The sequence below is a fragment of the Dipteris shenzhenensis genome, chromosome 9 (assembly GCF_047967505.1).
Source record: "Dipteris shenzhenensis isolate YYH24624 ecotype China chromosome 9, Dip_SZ_1.0, whole genome shotgun sequence".
Classification (NCBI taxonomy): Eukaryota; Viridiplantae; Streptophyta; class Polypodiopsida; order Gleicheniales; family Dipteridaceae; genus Dipteris; species Dipteris shenzhenensis.
This window is the reverse complement of record NC_141604.1, coordinates 45,125,924-45,153,866: the sequence shown is the minus strand read 5'-3', so window position 1 is coordinate 45,153,866 and position 27,943 is coordinate 45,125,924. Positions and strand designations below refer to the sequence as shown.

The 27,943-nt window shown below is 40.7% G+C and overlaps 1 protein-coding gene across 4 annotated transcripts; it reads right to left on the bottom strand.

Annotated features, from left to right (window-relative positions):
- Positions 1 to 1,284: 1,284 nt before the first annotated feature.
- On the bottom strand, positions 1,285 to 27,906 carry PBCP (Protein phosphatase 2C family protein). 4 transcript variants are annotated; one of them, XR_015541496.1, is made up of 12 exons: positions 27,683 to 27,906; positions 26,982 to 27,033; positions 26,756 to 26,835; positions 26,499 to 26,649; positions 23,088 to 23,158; positions 11,028 to 11,110; positions 10,429 to 10,526; positions 9,843 to 9,981; positions 9,648 to 9,730; positions 2,281 to 2,329; positions 1,810 to 2,153; positions 1,285 to 1,415 (listed from the first exon to the last, which is right to left on the bottom strand). XR_015541496.1 is itself a non-coding variant. In XM_087378909.1 (11 exons), exons 1-11 carry the CDS (start codon positions 27,904 to 27,906, stop codon positions 1,993 to 1,995), a joined length of 1,191 nt encoding a protein of 396 aa, XP_087235035.1. In that variant the 3' UTR covers positions 1,438 to 1,992. The 4 variants fall into 4 exon arrangements, 2 of the variants coding, with proteins under 2 accessions (XP_087235035.1, XP_087235036.1); XR_015541497.1 differs by having other exon boundaries at positions 1,920 to 2,153; XM_087378909.1 differs by lacking the exon at positions 1,285 to 1,415 and having other exon boundaries at positions 1,438 to 2,153.
- Positions 27,907 to 27,943: the final 37 nt, after the last annotated feature.

The following is a 27,943-nucleotide window of genomic DNA, read 5'->3' as shown; positions in this document are numbered from 1 at the left end:
CGTGCATATCCCATGCTGTGTAATTTTACATGCTCATATTTAACTATGCATATCTTTTAATTTGTTGTACTACTAATGTAAGTATATTTCAATTTAATATGCCATAACAATCTTCAAACTATGTATCTTTATTACACATATATGTGAAAAAAGTAGTCTTTATTGATGACTTTCCAAATGTACCTTAATCGCAAAAGTGCCATTGCTTATTACTTCAAATGTTAACATCATATAATAATGAGTTGTGTAGTTGGGATGATTTGGAGACCAAGATCCATCCTCCCAAGCCATACTAGAGCTCATGCTTAGAGTTTGGAACTATACTTACTTGCGAATCATAATAAGGATTACCCATTGACATGTTTAAAAAGGTGCAAATTTGTTTACCATTTGAAAGTTGTTGATTCATGTATCAAAATCAAGGATATATCCCATACATTAAATGTTGTTTCAAACTCATTGCATAAAGGCTAATCAAGTTCATAGCAATTGTATAAGAACCTTGTCTAAAATTTGAGTCCTTATGTAACAAACTTTAATATACATGTCCTTTCTTAATAATGGCTTGGCAAGGAAGTCTAATAAAGAGAGAAATATGTGAAAAGAAGAGCTATTGAACAAAGCAATGATGGTTCTAGCTCCTTTGGGCTCAATCATGTGTCAAACTTACATACTATCATCAGCGAAAGGTTGACTGAGACTTACTTTATTAACGTGCATCAAAACACTTCTATCTTGTTATGATATGACACAAAGTATTCTGAGGAATGGCATTAAATGTCTATATTTTCAAAGGACATAATGCATAGCTCCAATTTTTTTAAATATAAATGATGGACAAAAGAGTGTTTCATTGGAGCTGGAATGCTAGTCCATTCTCTAACTGTGCGCAAAAGCCTTGTTTAAAATTATATAGGCTGAAATGGATTCAAAATGGTGTGTTCCATCATCGTGTTCTTAAATTCAAATGTCTCTATAGACAGACAAGTCAAGAGAGCATAGGAAAATATGAAGTTAATAAAGTAAAATTTTGAGATGGACATGTTCATCTTCAAAGACTTGGACCTAAACATGCTGTGCATGTGATGAAACTCTCACATTTTTGTCTTTACTAGTGTACTAATCTGCACCATCCCAAATTTGTTACATGATAAATCACAAAATTAAAATACAAATTGCATGAGTACAATCATTCATATATGTAAAGCATGCATTAAAGTCACATTTTAAAGAGCCTTCGCACCCTGTGAACTTGAAATAGCACCTTGATGGACAGTTCAATACCTTGTCAGGCACACCTTCCGAATTTGTTTCCTTGCAACATTTTGTAAGGCTTCGCATCTGCCAATGTCCTAATGATCAAGTAGACATGGCTCTGTGCTACAACTGCAGAAGCCAGCAATAGTAGAATGTTCCTGTTAAAAAATCCCAAGTAAACTTTCAGATCTACAATGGATACTGCAGCTACAATACAACATTTTTGAAGATTAAAATAAATGCGACCTAAAGAGGCTTTGTCAGATTACATACTAACATTGAATGTTTTCCACATGCCATTGTCTTAACAAAACAGAAATGCTCCATACAAAATCCTATACTATTGGAAACAGCAAATCCCTTGACTGAGAGAGCCTTTCTAGTACATATGTTGCATCACCCCTCGTAAATGCTGCCTTCACAGGTATAATTTGGAAAAAATAAATTGATAAATTTCCAGAGCTAGAAAGGATCTATAATACAACCTTGAACGCCAAAAATCTGAGCAAAATCAGGGATTCTATGTTTGTATTTACAAAACCTTAATATGACATGTCAGGCAAAGAAGATGATGAGCTTCTGGCTTTGAAAGGATTACTCAATGATCCAATTGTACCCTTGATTCTGTTTCCAGTCATTACCCTATGCCAATGAGTGATCACCTCCTCTGAAGAATGCTCGAATCGATTCTCTTCGCTTCGAACTAACAAAGCATCCTCATTGCTTGGAGACTGCTTAATCCCCCTGCAAAATTTGGACCGGCTCCTCTAGAGAAGCCTCAAATTTATTTTCTTTCTTTTGAACCTCATCACTGAACGACAGTGCTTCATCCCTGGGTAAACTTTCAGCATCCACCACATGTGCAATCAAAACAGTAATATCATCCAACTTTCCTCCTGTTCATCAAAAGTCAGAAAGTTAATCAACACTTGGTATCAAGGCAACCACAATAGGTAAGAAAAGGCACACATTTAAAATGGTAGTATTAGGTACAAGTTGCAAAAATAACAAGCCTTAACATGCCTGTTAACTTCTGCCCCAAAACTCTTTTCCATAAAGGCAGATCATAGCCCTGCAAGATGATTGCAATTAAAGATTTCAAGGCTTACATAGAGCAAACAAATTCCCAAATTTGTTATAAAACCTGCAATACTAAGATGTGCCATGTGACCCCATGAAAATTTTTATATTGCACAATGTTGAGAGTTCACGCTCAACATCATGTGATCATGTGTGCATAGCACCATCACGTGATTATATGTGCATAGCACTAACCCAATAGGTGCTATAAAGGAAAGGGTTAGATCCCCTAACCCTAACCCTAACCCTAAATGGGTTTGTATATATTCTACATTTTCAACTAAATCTAGTGTACAGTTAGTCATTTGTGGTGTGCTCTCTAGCTGTGCCCTCTCTCCTCATCTCCACTCTTCTCCTCTCCCCTCTTCATATTTTGTCATCGTATCAGAGCTCCCTTGTCTTCCGTTGAGGCATTGTGATCTGTATGTGAGAGTGAGATAGTGATTGAGAGATTGAGATCGAGTTTTCTCTTCCGTGAGAGAAATTTCCGTTCATGTGAGAAATTCCATCCATTTGAGAGGAATTTTCCGTCCGTTCATCTTCTTCGAGAGTTCTTTGAGAGTTATTCATTCCGTTCATAGTTCTACTCCGAGTGAGAGAGAAAGATAGGGAGAATTCTTCTTGAGAGATTCATTGTTAGTGTGAGAGAGTTCATGCTTTGAGAAGTTTCCATTTAGAAAGTGAGAGATAGGTCCATTCCCTTTCAGAGATTTTTTGCAAAGAGAGTGTTCTATTCCAGCCATGACCTCCACCGGCTTCAACAACAACGATTATCCACCTCCCGCCATAGCTTCAACCGGTCTTCTATAGGCTATGGGCAACACTTAGCAAGGTGATTGAGCACAAAGGCGACCTTGAGCTTCCAGCCAAAAGATCAAGACAGGGCAGAATACAAGTGAAGCTCTACACCCTCACAGCTTCTACAACCTTTAACTCCTAGCTCTTCTCCAGCAAGCACCCAAGCCCCTCCAGACGACCACCTTTGCCTAAACGGCCAGCGCATCTTTACGGGCTGCTTGCCACCAGCCATGGGCCACGGCTCTTCTGTAACTCCAACCGTGTGGGCAACGCCTAACGATCTCCTGCTTCTCCAGCCGCTCTTGCAAAGCCATCCAACCGACACGCAGACTCAAAGACCTCTAGCCACCTCAAGACGACCTAGCAGCCGCCTCTCCATCAAAGTCCAAAAGCTCCAAGCTCTCCAGCCATACTTCACGAGCTCCTTGCAACCATAGCCTGGTGCTGGATGCGCCTTGGTTGGCGCTGTAAGAGGTCTTGGCTAACCGACGAGCAGCGCCCCATCTACGAGCTCCCTTCACGAGCCTCCCCTGTGACTTCTCAAAATGACAACGCTCTCCAAGCGACAGCGCTCCAACGCCACACCTTCTACCATCGACAGTCCACTCCACGCTCACAAACACGCGGTAGCTCATCCTCACTCTGCCATCTCACCCCAACTGACACATCAGTAGCCCCGTGAGGCTGCCACGTTAGCCTATCCATCCATGTTAACGTGCCACGTCATCACTGACTGACACATCACCTTTGCCACGTCAGTATTCCAGCTTGGCAATCAAAGTCAAAGTCATCATTGACCAGTTTGACCAATCAATAGTTGACTAGTCAAAGCTGAGTCATCACTGCCACCTCATCTGCCAAGTGGTACATTGACCCTCTGCAGGCACACACAGTGCTTCACAATCATTGCATGTGACCACACCTACCACCTTAGCACAAGGCTCCACAGACACACCTCTTGCTAGGCACACTGCCACATCATCACTGCATGTGACCCACATTGACACATCATCATTGAGCACCATTTGCACTCCTTTTGCCCCTCCACCTAGATCAAGTCATATCTCTTGATTCAGGAAGAATTTGAGGACGCTCCAAAAAGAAAAGTCACTCGTTTTTTCGTGCTCTACGCGCTCGTCACATCACATGCACATTTCGACGCAAGTTACACTCACATATGAGCCTCGCTGACAAATCCACTTCCTACACGCACATTCGCCTCTACATTGACACATCTGACCCAGCACTTAAAAAGAACAAAAGAAAATGAATTATTTGCTATTCTTTCATCGATCGACGGTTGGTATAGATCTAGATCAGAGTAGACTAGATCACCATAGAGGGGACACTTTGAATCTCCCCAAGTTGCCAATCTAAGCCAGGCCCAAAATTCCTGACTTGTACCTACTCGGAGTCAGTCCATACGCTTACATACGGTTTCACATCATTACATTACCTGAAACCTAACATTCATCAGTTCAGTGCACAGACTTCAAAAATTTTCAGGGCATTGCCTGATTGTTCAGTGAGCAGATAGCATATAATTTGATTTCACACACATGCCATCATTGTAAAGCCTATATAGCTATTTCACGGCATTGTGCACATCATTTCAGCCTTGTAAAGCCTCTTGGCTATTCTTACCATCATTTGCCACAAGCCTTGTAACACAGATCAGATTATATATATTGCAGTTCTTCACCGACAGTTTAGAGATTTCACTTGGCATAGTCAGTGTTTTTGCAGTTGATTCATATAGTGATTTTCACGACACTTTGAGTATATTTTTTGCACCATATCTACGACTAGCAACCTCAATCTGGAGACATCTGCTAAGCTAGACAACTCCAATTATGGTACATGGAAATACCGAATGGAGACCATGATTGTACTTCATGACAAATGGGAGTATGTCGATGGGTCTACACCTAGACCATTGGATGATCCAACCAGCGGTAGCTCTACTCCATCTGTTGTCACAGCACCAACAGCAGGATCTACAACGGGATCTATAGCTACATACACAGTTTTCGCACCTGTTGCAGATCCTGACAGATCCTGACATTGCCCAAGCTCAGGTAGAATGGGATAAGAAAGACAAGTACGCTTATCATCTGATCAAGAAAATTGTGCAAGATGTCATGCTAGGACAACTCAACATAGTCAAGACATCAAAAGAAGCATGGGATATGGTCGCAGCTCTCTACGAGTCCAAGAACACATCCAAGATTCTCACACTGAGAAACCAAATCAACCAAAGTTTCCGCAACAGTAGCGAAACTGGTCATGCTTGTGTACTCCGGATAAAAGACTACAACAATCAACTCGCAGCAGCAGGAGAGACTATGAACCCTATAGAAATGGTTCAAGTAATCCTGAATGGACTAGGAGAGGGATACAAGAATCTAGTCCAGAGTATTGCCATTCAATGGCAAATTCCGACACTCGAAGAACTTCAGTCAAGTCCTACTTAGTGAAGAACTCATGACGCAAGTCATTCAAGCTCGAAAAGGTCATTCTAATGATCAGGCATTCACAGCTTCAGACAGAAGCAGAGGCAGAGGTAGATCATACCTGAACAGTGATCATCATCATCAGCAAAATCAGAATCAGCATCAGCATCATCCTCAGCAACATCAGCATCAGCAAAGAGGAAACCATTCCAACCAAGGACGAGGGAATGCATCCACCAACATGTCAAACATCCAGTGCAACTACTGTCACAAGTTTGGACACTATGAAAGAGATTGCTGCAAGAAGCAGTACGACCAAGGCGGTCAATCCAACAGTAATCGAGGAAATTTCAGCGGTAGAGGAAATCATCGTGGTGGACATTCTAGTCATAGTCATTTTGCAAATGAACATGGGGATATGTTTCTTGCAAACGAGAAAATGCAGTAAACTGATATAGTGTACCTAGACACTGATTTCAATCAAAAAGAGGATTTCAACTATTAAGTCAACCAAGCAAAACAGGATCCTTGGTATATCGACAGCGGTGCATCATCTCACATGACAAATCATCAGGAATGGTTCATAGAGATGAAACCATTAGAAGGTCAGAAAAATGTCATCTACAGAGTAGACAATACACCGAATCCAGTTCAAGGGACAGGTGTTATCCCTATGAACAATTTCACTGGTACTAAAGGATTGGTGAAAGATGTGCTCTATGTTCCGAAGCTCAGTAAGAACCTCTTGTCAGTAGGTCAAATGACGGAACACAACTACCGAGTCATCTTCGACAGAGATGAATGCACTATCAGAGACAAATCCAAAAGATGTCAGCCAGTAGCAAAAGGTGTCAAGAAAGGACCCTTATACAGAATGCTAGCTACAGTACCAGAAAAGCATGCCATGTCAGCTCAACAGTAACAAATGCCACTATCTGCAAAATGGCACAAAAGATATGGTCATGTCAATTTCAAGTACTTGTTAGATCTCAGGAATCAAAATATGGCAATTGGGATTCCTAAGCTACAATTTCTTGAAAAAGTTTGGGAAGCATGCTGCTTCGGCAAACAAAAGCGAACCAACTTTGGTAGAAGTACCTCTCATACATGAGGTATTCTTGATTAGATTCATACAGATATATGGGGTTATGCCCAGACCCAACATCAATGGTTCACTTTACTACTTGAATTTCATCGACGACTACATCAGATATTGTTGGGTCTAATTTTTGAAAGAGAAATTTGAAGTGTTTTCCATATTTCAAGAATTAAAAGCCATGGTAGAAAACCAAACAGGCAAAAAGATCAAAGTCATGAGATCAGATAGAGGAGGTGAATACATGTCTTCAGCATTCATGAACTTTTGCAGAAGTCACAGCATTTGAAGACAATTCACTTGTGCAGATACTCCTCAGCAGAATACAAGAGCTTTGGCAGAGAGTGCTAGAGCAATGCTTAGTGAGAAGCATCTTAGTGAGACTTTAGCAGATAGTGCTAGAACAATGCTTAGTGAGAAGCATCTTCCGAATCAGTATTGGGTAAAAGCAATAGCCACTGCAAACTATTTGCTTAATCGGCTTTCTACTGAACCGATACAAGGTATGACTCCTTATGAAGCATTTACTGGACATAAGCTACACATTGGGCATCTCCGCATATTTGGTTGCATATCATATGCCCACATACATGATGATCATCACAGGAAATTGGATGCGAAGTCACGTAAAATGCATCATGGTTGGCTACAGTGAAGAAAGCAAAGCATACAAGTTGTATGATCCCATCAACCGCAAGGTCATTATCTCCAGAGATGTAATCTTTGATGAGGAATCAAAATGGAAAACCTCAAATACACAGGAGATGGAAGCATCAACTTCACAGTCATCTACAAAACAGATTGATGAAGAAGAGCAAGAATTGCCAGCAACACCCCAAGCAGAGCCACAGCAGCTTAGACGGTCTACTAGGGAAACTAGACCTCCAGCCAGACCGACATATACTTAGAAAGGCAAAGCAATTCAGGTTGAAACCACCAACTATGCTCTTATGACTACCATCATGGCTACAGAAGAGCCAGTGTACTTCGAAGATGCAGTAGACAAGCCAGAATGACAAACTGCTATGAATGAAAAAATGGATGCTTTGTATAAGAATAATACTTGGGAATTATGCGACCTTCCACTAGGAAAGAAGGCCATAGCAAACAAATGGGTATACAAAGTGAAGTACAATCCAGATGAAAGTATTCAGAGATACAAAGCCAGAATAGTTGCAAAAGGATTTGCATAGCAATATGGTCAAGACTATGATGAGACTTATGCTCTAGTAGCAAAGATGGATTCCATACGGTTCTTGATATCACTAGGGACACTCAGTAAATGGAATGTGTACCAGCTCGATGTCACAAATGCATTTCTCAATGGTTATCTAGACGAGGAAGTCTACATGCAACAACCAGCATGTTATATTGAACCAAGAAAGGAGAATAAGGTTTGCCATTTCAAGAAAAGTCTCTACGGCTTAAAGCAAGCACCCAGAAGTTAGTACAGCAGAATCGATAAGTATTTTGTTGATCTGGGATACATGAAATCCATTGCAGATCATACTCTCTACTACAAAGTTCAAGGGGAAGACATTACTATTGCACTTTTGTACGTAGATGATCTGATTGTGACAGGAAGCAAGGATAGCTTCATTAGAAAACTAAAACAAGACTTATCTGTAGAGTTCGATATGAAAGATCTTGGACTTATGCAATATTGTCTTGGAATTGAGTTCTGGAGAGATTCAAATAGTACATTCATGAGTTAGCTCAATGATGTTGATAGTCTCCTGAAGAAGTTTCATATGGCAAATTGCAAGATTGTAGCCACTCCCATGGAACAGAGTTTGAAACTTACTAAAGATTCAGAAAAGCCTACAGTCAATGACAAGTACTACATGCAGCTCATTGGATCTCTTATATATCTGACTATCACTCAGTTAGATATTTGTTATGCAGTAAGCTCACTAGCATAGTTTATGGCAAATCCAAAACAGTCTCACTGGAATGTAGCCAAGAGAGTCTTGAGATACATCAGAGGTACAAGACAGTTTGGAATAGTATACAAAGGAAGTCATCCATGGTTGCATGGATATTGTGACAGTGACTATGCCGGAGATCATGAGACCAGGAGATCGACACATGGATATGTATTTTTCCTTGGTCAAGGTGCTATATCATGGTTGTCAAACAAACAACCAAATGTTTCTTTGTCTTCGACTGAAGCAGAATATAGGGTACTCACTACAGGTGCATGTGAGCCTTGAGGCTATATGGCTCAGATGACTGTTGTTAAAAACAGATTACTTTGATGAGTCAAAGCCAACAACAATGTACTATGATAATCAATCGACTCAAGCATTGGCCAAGAATCCAGTATATCACTCCAGGACAAAGCACATTGATGTCAGAGAGCACTTCATCAGAGAAAGAGAGTTACTTGGTAACATCACACTGCAGCATTGTAATAGCAAAGAGAATGTTGCAAATATCTTTACTAAACCATTAGGTAAAGAGCTTTTCAAGAAACACCGATTAGCTCTTGGTTTGACGCAAAGGAAGGACATTCCCATTAAAGGGGTGTGATGGAATGTAATGCTCAATCCTTCTTTGATTCCCCAGAATCATCATCTTGAGGGAAGGCTTACTTCATGATATTGATCTTGAGGGAAGGTGTTGAGAGTTCACGCTCAATATCATGTGATCATGTGTGCATAGCACCATCACGTGATCATATGTGCATAGCACTAACCCAATAGAGTGCTATAAAGGAAAGGGTTAGATTCCCTAACCCTAACCCTAACCCTAACCCTCAATGGGTTTGTATATATTCTACATTTTCAACTAAATCTAGTGTACAGTTAGTCATTTGTGGTGTGCTCTCTAACTGTGCCCTCTCTCCTCATCTCCACTCTTCTCCTCTCCCCTCTTCATATTTTGTCACACAATGTGCCATGTGACCCCATGAAAATTTTTATATTGCACAATGAGGATCCAAATAAAATATACTATCTTGCCTGTAGTATAGCTTCCTGTGAGTAGGGCGATTCATACTTGACATCTTTTGCGTGCTTGCTTGCAAGTGAAGCTAATGCTGTAGCTGCATTACCAGCATTTTCATCATCACTTTGGTAAGTGATGCAGATAGCAAACAAATAGATATTCAAACTAATGGTACAACAGCCAAAAACAGAAAAGGGTGACTGTCATACCAGTTTGCTGCGCAGAGTCCTTGTCAGATCCACCAAAAAGGCTTACAGTAGTTTCGATGTCTCTGTCGTACACATTATCAAATAGACCATCTGATGCCATGACAACCGTATCCCCTTCCATCACCTCAACTGCATATAGCTGCACCAAATCCATTTATTAAAATAATTATAAGAAGGATATAGACAATAAATCCATCACCATGAATGCATTAGAACATTCAGGACGAGGAAGAAATAGCATAAACCAATAGAAATTCTTCTGATGTATGTGAGAAACTAAAGCTCTCTAAGAAACAACAGCTCCTTATGGATATTTCCAAGGATAGGGATGCCACTTGTTCCTTGTGTGTGCATAAGCATGTACACTCTGTTGATTATTATGCATGCATGTAGATGCATTCAATCATAGAAGCATGCTTAATGTGCCATGCACACACCCATGCAGGTGAATTCAAGCGTATAAATTTAAGTTGGCAGTCGGTCCACATCAGATTACAGTTATTTTGAAAGAAAAACACAGCCGAAATTCATAAAGAGTGTGCAGAATGTGTTGGCATTACAATTGTAGGGAACTCAAAATGTGTACCGCGGCATCATTAGATGTCTGAGTGCCTGGTTCTGAACCAAGTTGGTATGGACAATCAAAATAATGTTGCTGTGGCGAGGTTGCAAAAACCACTTTACCTACATAGGTCACCTAAGAATGTAAGGATTTCTTGTTTTCTTCAAACTAACAATTGTTACATCTGCTATAGACTTCCTTTAATTGAGAGTTAATTCCGTCAGCTTTTGTACAATCACTATCTAAAGCTATTTTATGCACTGAAACTTCATAAATTGATGGCATTAATACACAATTGTTACATCTGCTATAGACTTTCTTGTACTTGATGAATGAATTCCTGCAGCTTTTGTTCAATCAACACCTAAAGCTATTTTATGCACCAGACTTCGTGCATGATACAGAAATTGATGGCCATATTTATGCACCAAATTTAAGGAATTTGGGTTGGCCACCTTTTCTTTTTTTTTTTTCAAAAAAGAGACTTCTATTAAGTATTAAAGAAAACCGTTAGAGCAAGCTCCATACGGAAATATGGGATACACCACGCAATGCATGAAAAGCTCAAGAGCCAAAAAGAAAGGATTGGGGCTGATAGTGCCATCTCAATCCGGGTTGGCCACCTTTTCTAACAACACGCAGGCCACAATCTCCAACATTTGCAATGTGAAGGATGCCTTCCTTTTTTCCCAAGATTGCCACAATGCTGCCATTTCAGAGAACCACCAAATTAGATTACTGAAGACAACATAGGAATGAATCATCACACTATTGCAAGAGTTTGCAAATAAATAAACAGTACACATATAATACACATCTATACAAAACCCACTTTTCTATTAAGTACTGAAAAGAGCAAACAGGAACAATGTTAATCAAAATCGTGCAGGAATTAAGAGTGCAAATCACATTTCAAGGAGCAGTTGGTCCTGAAACATCTTCAACATATAGGGTTCTTACCCCTATGCAAGCACTAGTCATTTTGATGCTTCATCTTCTTCCCTGAATCTCACCTGCTCTTTTCACTTTCATACACCTTCTCACGGCCTGATGGAGGACAAGTGCCTATGGAGGGCGTAGAACATGATAGATCACCTCCACCCACATTGTGCTACCCCTCTCCAACCTTTTGAAGGGGGTTTCTTACAACCAGAACAAGTACAGATGTCTTATATGGACAGATGCTCTGGAATCATGCTTTAGAGAGTTGAAGCATGCGGTGACCACACATATGTTGCACATTTTGATACAAGTGAACCATTTGAGGATGAGATGGAAGCCAACAATTATGCCATTGGAGCAGCCTTCTTCCAGAATTTCCCGACCCGTGGTTTTTGTTAGTTAAAGCTAACTACATCCCATGTAAAATATATTTGTGTGCTTGCAAGGCTAGAATCTAGATGGCCTGAGTTGATGGAAGATTTTGATTTTGAAATCCAATATAGAAGGAGAACCATTAATGTGGTGGTTGCTTGAATCGCATTGATTATATCAACTTTATGAGTTCCACTGAGATCCAAATTGATCTCTTTTTATCCCTCAAAAGGCCTATATGAGCATGATCATTACTTCAACCATATTTGGCAACAAGTCCAGGTTGGAGCATGCCTAGATGAATCACGTCGTTATAGTTCAAGGGGGAGATATATCAGAGATTAGTATTCCATTCACGATGGTCTCTTGTTTCAAAAGAGTAAGGTCAGACATAAGGGAAAATTCCTCTTCTACTGTCATGACATCCCTTGTGCTGGAATCGTGGTATCCAACAAACATTGGATTTGATCAAGTAGAATTTCTATTGCCTTTTAGGATGCAGACTGATTCAGTAATGCCACGTCAATATGACAGAATGACTGAGACAAGGTGGCTTGCTGCATCCATTGGAAATCCCAGAGCATTCCTTGGATTTGAAAGTTGAACTACCATGAACCAAACATGGGCATGACACCCTATGGGTGGTTGTGGATAGATTCATGAAGATGGCTAGGTTTATTCCAGCAAAGACCGAAAATTTTGTCCCACAAATGGCACAGGTGCTTGTGGAGAAATTGTTTAGTCTTTATGGTTTACCAGATGAGATCATCAATGGCCGTGATGTAGCATGGCTCTTTCTCACTGCTATATCTTTGGATCACTATTTTACTTTCTCGCGATCTCATTTTATTGACCACACGTGTGTATCCTTCTATGTGAGTTCTTATGACAGGACTTCACATCCCCGCATCTTCTGCTACCATGTGCACGTCTTCATCCGCAGTTCACAGTACTCACTTTACATGGCTGATCACCATGCATTGCTATCTCCAGTATAGCACTTGTCACCTTCAGTGTGACCCTTCCTGGACATCAAAGCTCTTATCGCCCTATTTCACCCGCTCCTCCTGTTGCTGCACATCACCTCTTCCTCCCACCTCTCTTGCTGCTGTTCATCGCACTATTTCCAGCCATCCTCTTGCTCATTTCTCATGCCATCTGTTGACCCTATTGCTGCACACTTGAGTGCCCTATTTCAGCTTCTCTATGGCGCATACATCTTGATCAAACAGGGTATTCTATTCTCACCAACCGCTTCCTTATTTTCAGGTTTTGTTTTCTCTCTCTAGACACCTTCTCTCTAGACTGATTCTCTCTTTCTAGATGCCTTCCTTTCTCTCTGTAGATGTTCTCTCTCTAGAAGATGTTTTCTCTCTCTAGACACCGTCTCTCTCTAGCAACACCTTCTCTCTTTAGCAGCCAACCTTTAGTCTATAAGGTGCAATTGATGGTTGAGCTGTTGCTTTTTCCGTTGTTTCAAAGTCATTTTTTGCTTTTGGTTGATCTTCAAGGTGTTTGAGTTTATCTCTAAGCTGTCTCTTTTTAAAATTCTTAGACAATTAGGGTTTTGCCTCAGTCGAAAATATTGATATTTCCAAAGTCTAAGGTTTCTATACTAACCCTTATGGGTAGAATCTGATTTCCTGTGTTTAAGGGATATTTCTATGGCTTTCTCTACTTGGTACCGGGCCAGGGGCTGCTAGTGGTTACTTTCTTGGATGATTCTCATCATATGTACATCTGAGTCCCAGTTTGAAAAGGAAGATCATTGTAATAGTCCTATATTTAGGTCTTGGTCTAGAACTCTGGATTTCCTAGAGGGGGGTTTGTCCAAAGATCTGTACTACCATCGTAGTGAGGCTAAGCATCATTGAATATGAAAAAAATACAATTGGGTTTACCCAGTTGGGGGGAGCGGCCTCATTCTCACCCAATCGGGTGCTGGTGTACTTGTCTCTGTCTCTTTTATCTTTTGTTGCTATGTGTGTGTGGATGTATGTGGTATAAATGCATTTAAAGTTGTGGTATTTTATGTGAAGTTATGAAAGTTCAAAAATTCTAATTTTATTAAGTTATTTGACTAGAAATCACGCTTCCGTGTAAGCACGACTCTGACAAGTTTCACAGCCAGGTTCATCCTTTCCAGTTGAAGGACTTAGTATTACTTAGAATCCCATCCTACGTCATCATAGGGAATCCCTCGTGTGCATGATCGGGTCACATCTGTGTCTGGTCTTTTGTTACCATAGTAAATTCTAGAAGAAACTTGAAGGGGACAGCCAAGAAAGTAACCTTGGCAGCCAAGGAGACTGTTGCCACAAGTCCATGAAAGATCTCCAAGTATTTAGAAGCAGAGGCAGAGGCAGACGAAGCTCCCAAGCAAGCAGATATGAAACAAGGTAAGGAAGTACAAGAAGTTCAACAATTACTTTAAGGCAGATATGGAGGCAGTACAAACAAAGTTTGCAGCCAATATTTTACAAGCTTCAAGGGTAGCTTCAGACCACAGAAGGCATGGGATGAAGGAGTGTAATGAGGATCATGCTTCGAAGAATCAATTTCCCGAAAGAGGTAAGTAGACATAGCCCTTTACCTTTTTTTGATGTGGAAAATATGTTATAGGATAATGGTGATAAAGAAGAGTACAAAAGGGAAATATCAAGCTCAAGAGTCACCAATATCCTCAAATTCTTGAGAAGAAGACACCACAAGAGCAAGCATGTAAGTATCTCAGTGGCCTAAATGGAACTCTTCATGATGAAATCAAGTGTTTTAATCCAAAGACCTAGAAATAAATTATTCCTCTAGTGAAAAGAATTGAGGAAAAGAGGGAGAATGGTGAAAGATTTGCACTCTCGGGGACAAGCCAAATGTGTCTGGAATAGAAGACAGAATAGTGCCATACGAGAAAGCAACGAAATATATTGATTATAAAGCAATCCAAAGAAATTTGAAAAAAATGAGAAGAAGGATACTAGCTTGTCAAGATGTATGGATTATGCAGAGTATTTCCTGTTTGGGCTTGAGTACGAGGTGTCGGTTCTGGTTGTGAATTGCCATAAAGCACCAAGTCAATATGTGTACAGAACCTTGACTCTTTCCTATGTCAATGAATTGGTACACAAATTTGCTACTATGTCAAAAAACCCGGCAACAGATTCATCCAAGATAAAAGACATTTCAAGTTGGATTCAAATCAGCCACAAGATGTTGCATTAGACACGAAGCAGATGTGCTCTTCAACATCAAGTATAGGAAAGAAGGGTTGTGTATTCTTGGATCGAGTACAGTTCCCATCATATTCCACCATATGAAGAGCCTTTTTTTGGGGGAGGGGGAAGTACACTTTAATTTTGTTGGCAATTTTCCTAAATGATACTCTACTATTCAGTAAAGAGAGGAAAAGGAGCAAAAGGAGCTCTTGAAATTTGTCGAGACATCTATTGTACATGGCTACAAAGTACAAGCCTTACTTATGAGTCACAAAATCGACGATCGAGGGTTGCAAATTTTATGGATGGTAATTGATACATGTAACTAAAGTAAGGCTCAAGTCTAATATAATTACTATCAAGATAAGAGCAAGTATCTACTGAAGTTTTGGATTATCCTACTATTAATACAAGTGGTGGATGGGCAATATCATGCTGATTACGATTTATCAAAATTCATATTATATCAAGATATTTTTGGATTTCTCCACTTGGTCGTTGTTAATTCAAGGCTACTATTTCAGCGACCGAGGGTCGTTCAATTCAAGAATTCCCGTCTCACTTGTTGCCAGTTGAGGGCAACTGGATTTTTGGCAACGGAGGGAATGTAACATGGCTCTTTCTCACTGCTATATTTTTGGATCATTGTTTTACTTTCTTGAGATCTCATTTTTTTTGACCACACGTGTGTATCCTTCTATGTGAGTTCTTGTGACAGGACTTCACATCCCGGTTGGGCATCTTTTGCTAACATGTGCACATCTTCATCTGCAGTTTAGAATACTCTCTTTACATGGCTGATCACCATGCATTGCTATCTCTAGTATAGCACTTGTCACCTTCAGTGTGACCCTTTCCAGACATCAGAGCTCTTATCGCCTTCAGTGCAATTTGTCGCCTTCAGCATGACCAGTCACCTTCAGCCTGGCTCTATCACCTTTAGTGTGATCTACGGTCATTAGTACGGTCTTGGTTTGCCATCTCTAGCATGGCCTAGGTTTACCATCTTCAATATGGTATTTTGTTACCGTCTTCAGCTCGGTCTCTCTCTTTGCCATCTTTGGCATGGCCATGGATCTTCAATAGGCACATCCAGTGATAGGATGTCAGAAGCTAGTGCATGGGGTGGACTTCACACCACTGAAGTTACGAGACGAATGACCTTATCGGATCACCCTCCACCTGTTATTAAATTACCAACATGCCATATGAGACTGATGACGCTTCGCACATCTACAAGGGTTCTCCATACCCCATTGTTCTATAAGGGTTCTACAAAAGTTCTCCATATCCGATTGTTTTACTCATCACCTTCAATGGCTTTGGGGGTGGGCCTTAATGTGTTAGGCTATGATGCTTAGTCAATGAGGACAAATCTAGATCACATAGTTTTGGAGTTGGAAGTGATCTCAAAGCCCAGTCCATTAGTTTCTAGGGCTTTCCGAGAGCTAAAAGATGGTTCCAGCTTGGTAGAATTCCGAGTTGTCTAGAGCTAGATCTAAGATGTTTAAGTTCTAGGGTTAATTGAGTCCAAGGTCCCTCGATTAATTACTTACTGTGTATTGGTAGTGTGGTATACAATAAAAAGTTAAATTATTAAAAGTTATTTTCTTTTCGTATTTTTCTAGGATTTAAGCTTTCCTACTTTTGGCTTTTTCTCCAAGGTTTCCCTGTTCTTGTACATGCTTTTTCTTTCCCTAACCCTAGCTTTTGAGTTTGCTTTTTCTCCCCTAGCTCTTCTATAAATTAAGGGCCAGCCTTCTTCTGGGATTGATTCAGAACTCGAGCTCCTACTCCTCCCTAGCATTGCTATTCAGCCTTCTCCTACTGCCCATCCATCCCTACCTGTCTTGCTTCTCTCATGCTGTCCATTGCCTATCTCTCAGCCTGCTCCTACTGCCCATCCATCGCCTATTTCAATCGCTCCTCTTGTTGCTGCACATTACCTAAATACCTCCCACCTCTCTTGCTGCTGTTCATCGCACTACTTCCAGCCATCCTCTTGCTGATTTTTCATGCCATCTCTTGACCCTATTGTTGCACACTTGAGCGGCCTATTTCAGCCTCTCTATGGTGCATAAATTTTGATCAAATGGGGTATTCTATTCTCACCAACCGCTTCTTTATTTTCAGGTTTTATTTTCTCTCTCCAGGTGATTTCTCTCTAGACGTTTTCACTCTAGACGTTTTCTCTCTAGACTTTTTCTCTCTAGAAGACACTTTCTCACTCTAGACGTGTTCTTTCTCTCTAGAAGACATTTTCTCTCTCTAGACATTTTCTCCCTCTAGACGGCTTCTCTCTCTACTTCTCTCTCTAGCAGCACCTTCTGTCTTTAGCAGCCAACCTTTAGTCTATAAGGTGCGATTGATGGTTGAGCTATTTCTTTTTCTGTTGTTTCCAAATCGCTTTTTGCTTTTGGTTGATCTTGAAGGTGTTTTATTTTATTTGAAAGCTGTCTTTTTTTAAAATTTTTAGACAATTAGGGTTTTGCTTGCGTTGAAAAGAATTGATATTTTCAGAGTCTAAGGTTTCTATACTAATCCTAATGGGTAGAATCTCAATTTCCTGTGTTTAAGGGATAAGGAGGAGAACCAAGACCATTTCTGTGGCTTTCTCCACCTGGTACTGGGCTAGAGGCTACCAGTGGTTACTTTCTTGGATGATTCTCATCATACGTACATCTGAGTCCCAGTTTGAAAAGGAAGATCGTTGTCTTGGTCTAGAACTTTGGATTTCCCAGGAGGGGTTTTGTCCAAAGATCTGTACTGCCATTGTAGTGAGGCTAAGCTTACATCATTGAATATGAAAAAAATACAATTGGTTTTACCCAGTTGGGGGGAGCGGCCTCATTCTCACTCAATCGGGTGCCGGTGTACTTGTCTCTATCTCTTTTATCTTCTCTTACTATGTGGATGTATGTGGTATAAATGCATTTAAAGTTGTGGTATTTTTATGTGGATGTATGTGGTATAAATGCATTTAAAGTTGTGGTATTTTTATGTGGAATTATGAAAGTTCTAAAATTAAGTTATTCGACTAGAAATCAAGCTTCTGTGTCAGCACGACTCTGACTATGTCCAAAAATTTGTTCTTTAAGCTGAGTATGAGTTCATCTGAGCATCTAGAGCCAGATGGATAAATGAAGCAGGTTAATTAGATTCTTGGGAATGCTATTCTATATAAGAGTGGCCAAGGCAATTGTGAGTTCATTTAGTGTGTACACGACACTAGATGGTCTGGTCTGGATCTTGAGCCTGCCTAGACTCCTGCCTTGTACATGGTGAATCATGAGATGCTATGCTGATGGTTCCTTGGGAATGGGTTCTATTGGTATGGGATGGCAAAACTATAGGCATGGGCTTGTGGGAGTTTGATCTCTAGCCCATGTGCTCGGGGGTAGCTAGGAGGTGAGCCGCTTGCTGATTATCCTTGTGTTTTGCTGATTTCTAATTGGACTGTGTTTAGGTTGAATCCTAGAGAAAATTCTACAGGTAGTATTAGAGCAGCCCTCAACATAAAGGGATTGTTGCAAGGTATGCAAGCCAATGGTGACATGAGTGGGTTCCAGCAGTGCAAATTGCTTTTGCAAGTTGCTGTTGTGTCATGAGGTAGAAATTATTGCAATTCATGGAGTAGGATGTACGGAATCGATTTGCAGCAATTGTGTATGCTACCCCCAAAGGGGTGAAAGATTTGCGGGAGGGGGAAGGGGGGGGGCTCTAGGCGGCTGTTTATGAATGAATAGGAGTGAATTCCCTGAATTCTTCCATCTCGATCCACCTTCACATCCCTGTTCTAGTCTCCTACCCATGGCTGAAGGGAGCCGCATGCACGAGGAAGCTGCACCAGCATGCCTCCTTCTGAAGAGCCTAGCGGAGAAGAGGGTGATGAGATTGATTTTGCTGAAGATAACCTTGTGACGAATGAGCGAGCAGCACACGGAGTTGGAATGAAAGGACTTGTTTGCAGCCTAAGAAGTGCATCTCAAGACCCAAACATGGAAAAGTTGCCATTTGACACAATAGTTTAGAGATCTGAAATCCAAAGCTTCATATATGGATCCTACTACCCTGTGTGGATTCTTTATCAATGGTTTGGCGAAAGAGCATAAGCTATAAGTGAAGAACAATCGTAGTAAAAACCTCCAGGATGCTATTAGATATGCAAAGATCTACGATAACACCATGGCTAAGGGAAGTTCTTCACAGAAATCTCAGCCTACCACAAGGTCTGAGCAAAAAATCTTTATGCAGACAAGGCACTTTGTCCTACAAGGGTTACACAGACTCAACGCCAAAGTCTTTCATAGACTCTAATTGAGGCGACTGTAAAGCGAGTTAAGAAAGCTAAGCAAACCCTTCAATATGTGAAGGAGAGTCCTTGCTTCCTTTGTGGGCAAAAAGGGCACATGAAGATGCAATGACCGAAGCTGAAGGGAAAGCCAAAGAATGCTACTTTGATGGAGGTCAAAGGTAACATTATCTTGTCTATACATACCATAGTCTTAGATCAAAGTCTTTGGAAGAATGATTTAACTTAAACATGAAAGTGTTCAAACCCAATCACCATATTCACATATACGACCGTCGGTCACGGATAAAACCGTTCACATCTTGGTTGAATCTGGAAGTTCTCACAATTTCTTAGATACTAAATTTGTGCAGAAGTTGGGGATACTAATGCAGCCGAGTGACCCTGTCTATGAGGTGGACATGTTAGTGGGGAAGCACATTTGGGATCGACTTGTGAGACTAGATTCACATCACCACAAGCAATTGCCCAGAAGATCTAGATTTCATGTTAATGAATTTGGATGTAATTTGGAAAAAGAATGGTTACATAAGTTGAATGTCCAAACTGATTGGCAGAGTCATAGGTTAACTTTTGTCAAACGAGGTGTACCTACCGTATGTATTACAGAGGGTGATTTTAATGTCCTATCCTGCACCCCTTGTAAACTCATTGGAAGTTGTCATTATGATTGCAAACATTGAGTAAGAAGTGTATTAGTGTATTCTGTAATTTTGCATTTGAAGTAAATAATGTTAACGAATCTTCTAAGTTAGATGCATGGGAAATATGAGCACTCTTAGAAATTAAAAAGCTGCTTGGTTTACCACCCATTAGGTCGGTAGATCATCGGATAGAGTTAGTTCAAGGAGCTTAGCTTGTAAGCATGGCACCTTACACGATGAATCAAATGGAAGAAGACAAGGTATCTTGATAGTTGTTGGAATACCTACGGATGGGGCATAGTAGGAAAAGTAAATCTCCTTAGTGCTATTGAAGCAGGGAAGTTGGAGGATGTGTGTGAACAATAAAAGGTCGAATGAGATAATATTTAAGAACCGATATCCCCTTCCTAGAGCAGATGATTGATAGGAGATACACATAGCTTAGAAAGAAGCTTATAAGACGGGATTCCGAACTAGCTATGGCTATTACGATTTCTTAGTACTCCTTTTGGACGACTCACAAGTGCTCCGGTGACTTTCCAGCTCATGATGAAAAACATCTTTCCTGAATCTCACAGCAAAATTGTAGTCGTATTCGTAGACACCCCATTGTATACACCCATTCTCTTGATGAGCATGTCGAGCATCTCCGATTTGTGTGTTAGCGACACTAAGGCTTGAGAAGTTGTATGCATAGGAGTCTAAGAGAGAGTTCTTTCGTAAAGAACACTTGCATTTGGACATAAATGTCCCAAGAGGGCTTTAGCATTGATCATGAGAGAATTCAAGACGTATTGTTCCTCAAAAAGTAATTCAGCTTCAAGCGTTTCTAGGATTCACTGTCTTGCATTTAGGAAGTTAGTGAGGGATTACTCCAAGCTAACTGTTCCTTTGACGAACCTCCTTAACGGACGTGGACTTTGGTCCAACAATCTTATCTCTTGGACTGATAGCTGGACAAGGCTTTCTAGACTCTGAAGTTTCAGCTGAAAGAAGCACCTGTATTGGCTTTACCAAATCCCAGCCGACTATTCGTCATTGAGGCTGATGCTAGCGATTTTGTTGTATGTGCAGCCTTATTCTAGAAAGACCGACAGAGCAAAAAGGTAGATGATACTCAGGTTCGGTGGCCTACTCAAAAAAAGAAATTATACGCGGTTATTTATGTATTGAAAACTTGGAGTTATTGTCTTCATGGAGCCAAGTTTGTTATATTGCCAAAAGACGAGTCTCTCAAATACATATGCGACAGACTTGAGTTGAGGGGAAGAAATGCATGGTGGGCTGAATTAATGCAAGATTTTGAAATGGATATTAGATATTAGAAAGTAGCTTGAACAGGATCCTTTGAGTCGCATTTGTGAGGTAAACCCTTTGAGTTTTACGAAGATTGGAACTGATCTTTACGATGCCTTCAGAGGGCTATGTAGGACCAACAATGATTTCAATGGTATTGGCAGCAGGTCTAGACAGGGAGCTCCACACAAATAGACCAAACTCAGGGATGATACCATCTGTTCACATGGTGGGTGGTTAGTTCTACATGGAACAATTTGTTGTTCCGAGATCGAAGATTTGCGTTCCTAATGACGAAGAGGTTAGCAGGAAAATTTCATATGAATGTCATGATGGCCCAACTGCAGGTCATCTAAAATATCAGCGAACCTATGACAATTCGTAAAACGGACCTTTTACTGGCCTACGATGAAGGCCAAGATTACTAACTATGAAGTAAGATGGATGCAACTAAAGAGTTTTTGATGAATATGGAAGAGATGCTGGTAACTGCATGAGAATCTATCAGGACTGCGTAAGATAGAACATGGTTTTATATTGATAGATGGCGTTCGCCTAGAGAAATTCTAAGGGAGTGCGTGCATATTCGCGAATACCAATGGACTGCAGACAGTCTCGTTTTGCCCCAAGAACTAGTTGAAGTTGAGGATTTGACCTATGTTCCACACGAATCTGAAAAGGTTATCAATTTTTAGAAAAGGAAACGTAGGAATTAACTTATTCCGGAGTTTAAAGTTCAAAGGAAGGATAAGTCTGAGGAAGACTCAACTCGGGAGTCAATTGCTAGTCTGCAGAAGAACTTTCCTAATTTCAATTTAAGAGTAACACTCAAAAGATAGGAAAAATGTTAGGTACCTAGACACCAGTCCTCAGATTAGTGGACTTAATCAAACAAGGTCTGGGATTCAAGAAAGCAGGCTAACGAGGGAAAAAGGACACTAGCAAAGGGCCAGTTGGCTAATTCTAGCTAGGATGTTTTCCATAAAGCGGCATGCTCTTCTATATAACAGTGACCAAGCCTATTGTGAGTTCATTTAGTGTGTACACACCAATGCATGGTCTTGTCTGGATCTTGAGCCTTCTACATGGCGCATCACGAGATGCCGTGTCAATGGTTCCTTTGGAAATGGCGCTGGTGGTATAGGACATCAGAGCTTTAGGCATGGGCATGTGGGTTTCTGATCTCCAGCCCACGTGCTCGGGGGTGGCTGGGAGGTGAGTCGCTCACTGATTATCCTTTTGTTTAGCTAGACTGTGTTTAGGATTAGATCCTAGACGAATTCTACATGTTATGACCCAAGGACATACCATGAGCTAGCATTAAGGGTGAGGTTAGGTCTAGACACTAGGCCCTTTCAAAGGCGTTTAGTTATACTTTAACACTATCCCTAGTGTACAGGTGCCCTTAAGTTAGGGACACCCATGGGTGAGTCTATATATATGAGCCTAGGGCTTATTTTTGCGGGAATCCCTCGGGATGCAATCCTTGGAATATTGGGACCTAGAGCAGGCCTATGCCATGTCTAGCATAACATGTGGATTGGTGGACTGTCTCGTGGTATGGGACGTGGGAGTTGTGGCCAAGTATGCAACATGGTGCTTTGCTCTCGAGAGTGATCTTTTATACTGTGTCTATGGCAGGGTGGTGAGCTTGCCAATTCCCCCAATAACCTCTTACTAATCATTGGTGCGAAGCAACAAACTTCATCATGTATATGTGACCATACTGCTTTTTTGCTCATAAAATGAAATGTACAATGCTTCTTTCAACAAAAAGCTTTGATGATAAGCCCACATTAGCTTCGCACCAAACCAAAACAACTACCATGTCAAAACTAAATGATAGTTGGCAACTTGCTTACTTAATGCGTCAATGGTCACTTTAATTAAAATTGATCCACTTACGCTGTAGCAGCCCCAATTGCAGAAGTTGCCTCGTGAGCCTGTCCTAGCAATTGCCGTGGACAATTTGTAATCTGCTAGATCCAACAAAAACATGGTTTTAGTAGTTTCAAGGGAATCAAGCTACAAAGACAAGAGAGGCCTAGCCAAATGGATACCAAGATAAAAATTCCAGACATGATATTCTGAATTCCTAAAGGACTTCACTTCAAGCATTATATCCAAAACCTAAACTATAATGCCACTTATAACCACCTTTTTTCTCAAATAAGAAACATTTAAGATCAAGTATCGATGGGACAATTTTGAACAATAAGAGAAAAAAAATAAGGAGCAAGTGCAGTTTTCAACAAATGAAGGCTTTGGTGTGAATTTTAAAATACATTATCACCTCGAAAAAAGGAAGAAATAAGGAGCCACAAGAGGAAAGGAATTGATTTGATATAACATTTCCACCAGATAGAGCTGAGAAGATGGAACTTTGGCAAAGGTGGCTATTACCATGAGAAAAAAATGGAGAGGCAGTTGGATATTGATATAGAATATGGAACCTTGACAATTGTATTGGTCACTGTCTTCTATCTATAGAAATAAAAAAACATGTTTCTTCGAAGCTGAAACATTTCGAGATGTCGTGACATTTTGAAACCTTTGTGTCCAAGAAACATGGTGAAAAAAGGGCCCTCTATTGCCATGGCTATGGTGTAAGAGCATGCTTAAAAGGATATAATACTTGGAGAATAAGATTTTCACCATCCTTACAACTGGTTCACACATCATCCTTAGCAATGAATTTAGAAATACTATATGCAAGAAATCACAGCAACCAGAACACACAGGGAAACATGGTGAAAAGTGGCCAGGGCCCTCTATTGCCATGGCTATGCTGTAAGAGCATGCTCAAAAGGATATAATACTTAGAGAATAAGATTTTCACCATCCTTACAACTGGTTCACACATCATCCTTAGCAATGAATTCAGAAATATTATATGAAAGACATCACTGCAACCAGAACACGTAGGGAAAGTATTTGAGTTTAACTGACTGGAGTGTTGACTGAAACACTCACCAGTCGCAAGCCATTGGCTAGGGTGGTCACAAGCCAAGGCCTTCATAACAAGCAAGAACTTGCCTTGAGATCCAGATTGGATTTTGAATTGCTGACAAAAAATAGTTAAATGGTGGGACTCATTCCCCTTTTATACAGATTAGGGTTGGGCCAAATTGCACGTGTATATGGGATATTTTTTGATACATGTACACATTGCAGCTATTTGTGGATTACCACATATAGTACAAAATGTATATATGATATCTCTCAAAAGTGCATGTGGCAATCATATGGCCCACATCCAAACTCCCTTGTAATAATCTCTCAACATTTCAGAATCAAACAATAAGATATTCTAAAGCTATCTACCCCTGAGCCCTATCTAGCTATATCACATCCGTTTAGAAAGGCTATTTAGCTTACCTATGTTAAAAACCCTTCCCTCTTAAGGAAATATTTTGTCCTCAAAATACAATGCCATGATCAATCAAAAAAGGAAATATACAAAACATATCTCCTGTAGAACCAGCTTTGCAACACAATTGCTTCAGTGATGACTGTGTGGGATCCCATCACGTGAACAGGCCACAATTACCCTGAAGATGGTGTAGTATTACACAGTGGAGAAGATCTAGGTACGCTTGGACAATTGAATCCGGCTGCCAAGAAACTCCTCATTAGGAAAACATGTGATATTCAATACGCACTTCTGAGTAGAACTTTCTCAGAAACATACTCAATGTGACTTCTGTATAAACAGCACTACTGTATAAACAGCAATACTGGGACCCACATGCCTTTTGAGCAAAGAAACATGGTAAACATTATGTATCTGGGCCATGCCAATCAATAAGCTACCTCACAAACCTTCGTTATAATTTTACAGGGTCCATAAAACCTGTGTGCCAGCTTTGTATCAGGATTGCCTTTTGATGAAGCATATCTTTGTTTAGTAGTGGAAGGTACCCCACGTTCCTTCCATGTCCCCTCTTTGAAATTCAACATTCGCCCTTGTTGAGCAGTATAAAACCTATTCAAGCTTGAATCGTAGCCATATTTCCTTAGCCAACTGCAAGATAGCACCCATCCTCTCAGAACTCATCAATAGCACTCTGATTTAAAGGCTGCCCCTAAACTACAGTGGTAGCAGCTTAACTATAAGTCCATAAAGGGCCTCAAAGGGTGACATTCCAATGGACGTGTGCTTGGTAGAAACATGACAGAATTCTACAAGGTAAAGCCACCTGTCTCACGACCTTTCAAGTGTCGAACAGAAATGCCTGCCATCTATTGACTCTCTCTAGGTGGCCATTCGTAGAAGCGTGATAGGCAGTGCTAGGGTCAATTTTGTTCTCATTTGATTGATTAACTCAACCAAAAACTAGCCATGAACTTTGCAACCCTACTTTACTATGTCCTGTGGTAGGCCATGCAATTACAGGTATTGTCTATCCATTTGTGAATTTACCACATATAATAGTAAACGTATATTGGATAGCTATCAGAAGTACATGCAGCAATCGGATGCAAATTTGCTCATGATAACCTCTAGGAATTTCAGAATTAAACACTTAAATATCTAAAGCTATTGCTACCCCCTGATCTATCTAGATATTACATCTGCTATACAGCTAAACTATGCTACAGAGAGGTCTGTGCATGGTTGCATGAAAATATGTTGCCAAAAACTGTCTGTCAAAGTTTATGGATTGCACATTGTATATAAAGCTACATATAGAATCCCCTCAAATGATACAAACAGTCATCTCTCTTCAGGGACTTATTCTCTCCCTATTCTTTGATTTCTATTTTTCTTCCTTTTTATCCGTAATATTTCCTTATTTTATCCCTCATTAAACTCTCTCCCTCTACTTCACCCTCCTTCTACCTAATTTTTCAATTTACTCACAATTTTTGCCCTATCTTTTCCCGCTTAGTTAAATTTCCCCCCTTAAAAAAAAAAAAAAAATCCCCCTAACCTAACCTCTCTCCCTGACACAACTACACTAACCTCCCCAAACTACTCCTAACCCCCCCCCCCCCCCCCCACAGATCAACATGGAGAGTTGCAGCATGTTGTGAGAGGGTATGTGTAATTGAAAGGGACACATGCCTTCTCTTACACCTGCTAGCTATAATTCTCTACTGCTAGCTATATCTCCTTTTCAAAGACAGGTTTGTCGATAACATGTAAGAGAAATTAATAATGAAATTGCATTCATGACATTCCCTAACCAAACGAAACTAATGTCTTTCAGTCCCTGAGAGGACACTAATGCAACCTCACAGATATAGTGCTGCCTCTTTATGAGATCCACTTGTTGCTTTGCAAGATGCGAACTTGTCCTGCATACTGCTTACCTCTTCAGTTTGTAAAGCTGCTGCTGTGTTCTCCATGAGCTCACGTGCAAAGAGTGCAGGATCCACGCTCTCTTCTGCCCAGCTATCACAATCCAGATTTTCAGTGTACTCAAACACGGTGCTACAACAATTGTGCAACCTAAATAATTGTCTGCAAAAAGTTGCCACGAGACCTCATAGCTACCAAAACAAAATGGGCAGATGATCAGATGCAAGGAAAACCCCAAATGGCATGAAAGGGCTGCTTATGTACTTACCCAGAAACACCATCTGCTACTGCAAGGATGCCTCCATTATAGTTACTCACAAAAAATGCATCCTCCCCACCTTTCTCTACCTACTCCATGAACTTTCTGTGAGTGTTTGAAAGATTCTGGAAGCAGGTACGTTGTGTACTTTTCGGAAATCAAGAATTCAGACTCAAAAGCACCAATGTCGTGTCATACAAGTCAAAATTGTGAACAAGCCCAGCTACTGAGTTACCTTTGCTGGATGTGGAATAACCTCACTCCCGACAGCCAACCGGAGATCCAATCTGCTCACAAGCATTTAGTGGGAAAGACAACATTAGACATCTAATAAAAATCATTCAATCCCTTTTTTTGGTTCTTTTCCTAACTATAACACGTCGTAATGGGAACACTATATGTATGGAACACCACAAGGTTCCCCAACTATGTGCTTGGTGTTCTTATGCTGCATGAAAGGTAAGTTTTAACTCTGAGATGCCACTGGCCTACACAACTGCAGTTTGTCCGCCAACTGCTTGTGACGAAGAGAAGCAGATGAAGATGTGTCGTCATCGTTACTAGAAGTCGATTCAATTGTAAGTCACCACCGCCAACGTTAAACACTGAGAAGAAATATGTATTCAAGGAACACGGGCCTGACAAAATGGCTAAGAGTTGTAGCGACAAAAGAGCGTCGGCCTTTCCTGGCATCGTCATGGACAACAGAACGGCTATATAGACATATGTATTACTCTTAAATCCAAAGACTGCAGCATAGCAGATTTGCCAACAAGTACAAAGGTCGCAGAAAAGCGAACGACTTGGACGGGGAACAAATGACAATGTAGACTCGGAGCATGCGCCACGTGGCAGAGTGCAATTCTGAATGAGCGAAGAAATTTATGAGCGCGAGCGAAGAAATCAGGTACAGATGATCTGAATTGATTTACAGACCTTCGATTGCAGTCAGGGTCAGTTGTTGTTGCAAGAACTGCAGCCCGGTGGCTGAGTAACTGAGCTGTGGGAGCCGGAGCTCTGTGGAGAGCGAGTCTCCTAGGAGTTTGGCTGCTGCGAGGCCTCTGATGAAGACAATCGTGCCGCAACAAGCTCGAATTGAAGGCAACAGGCAACGCGAACGATTGATGCCTACAACACCCCCCTGCTCGCAAACCTTCCATGGCAGCCGCAGACTTCAAGGGTTGAGTTCTGCCTTCC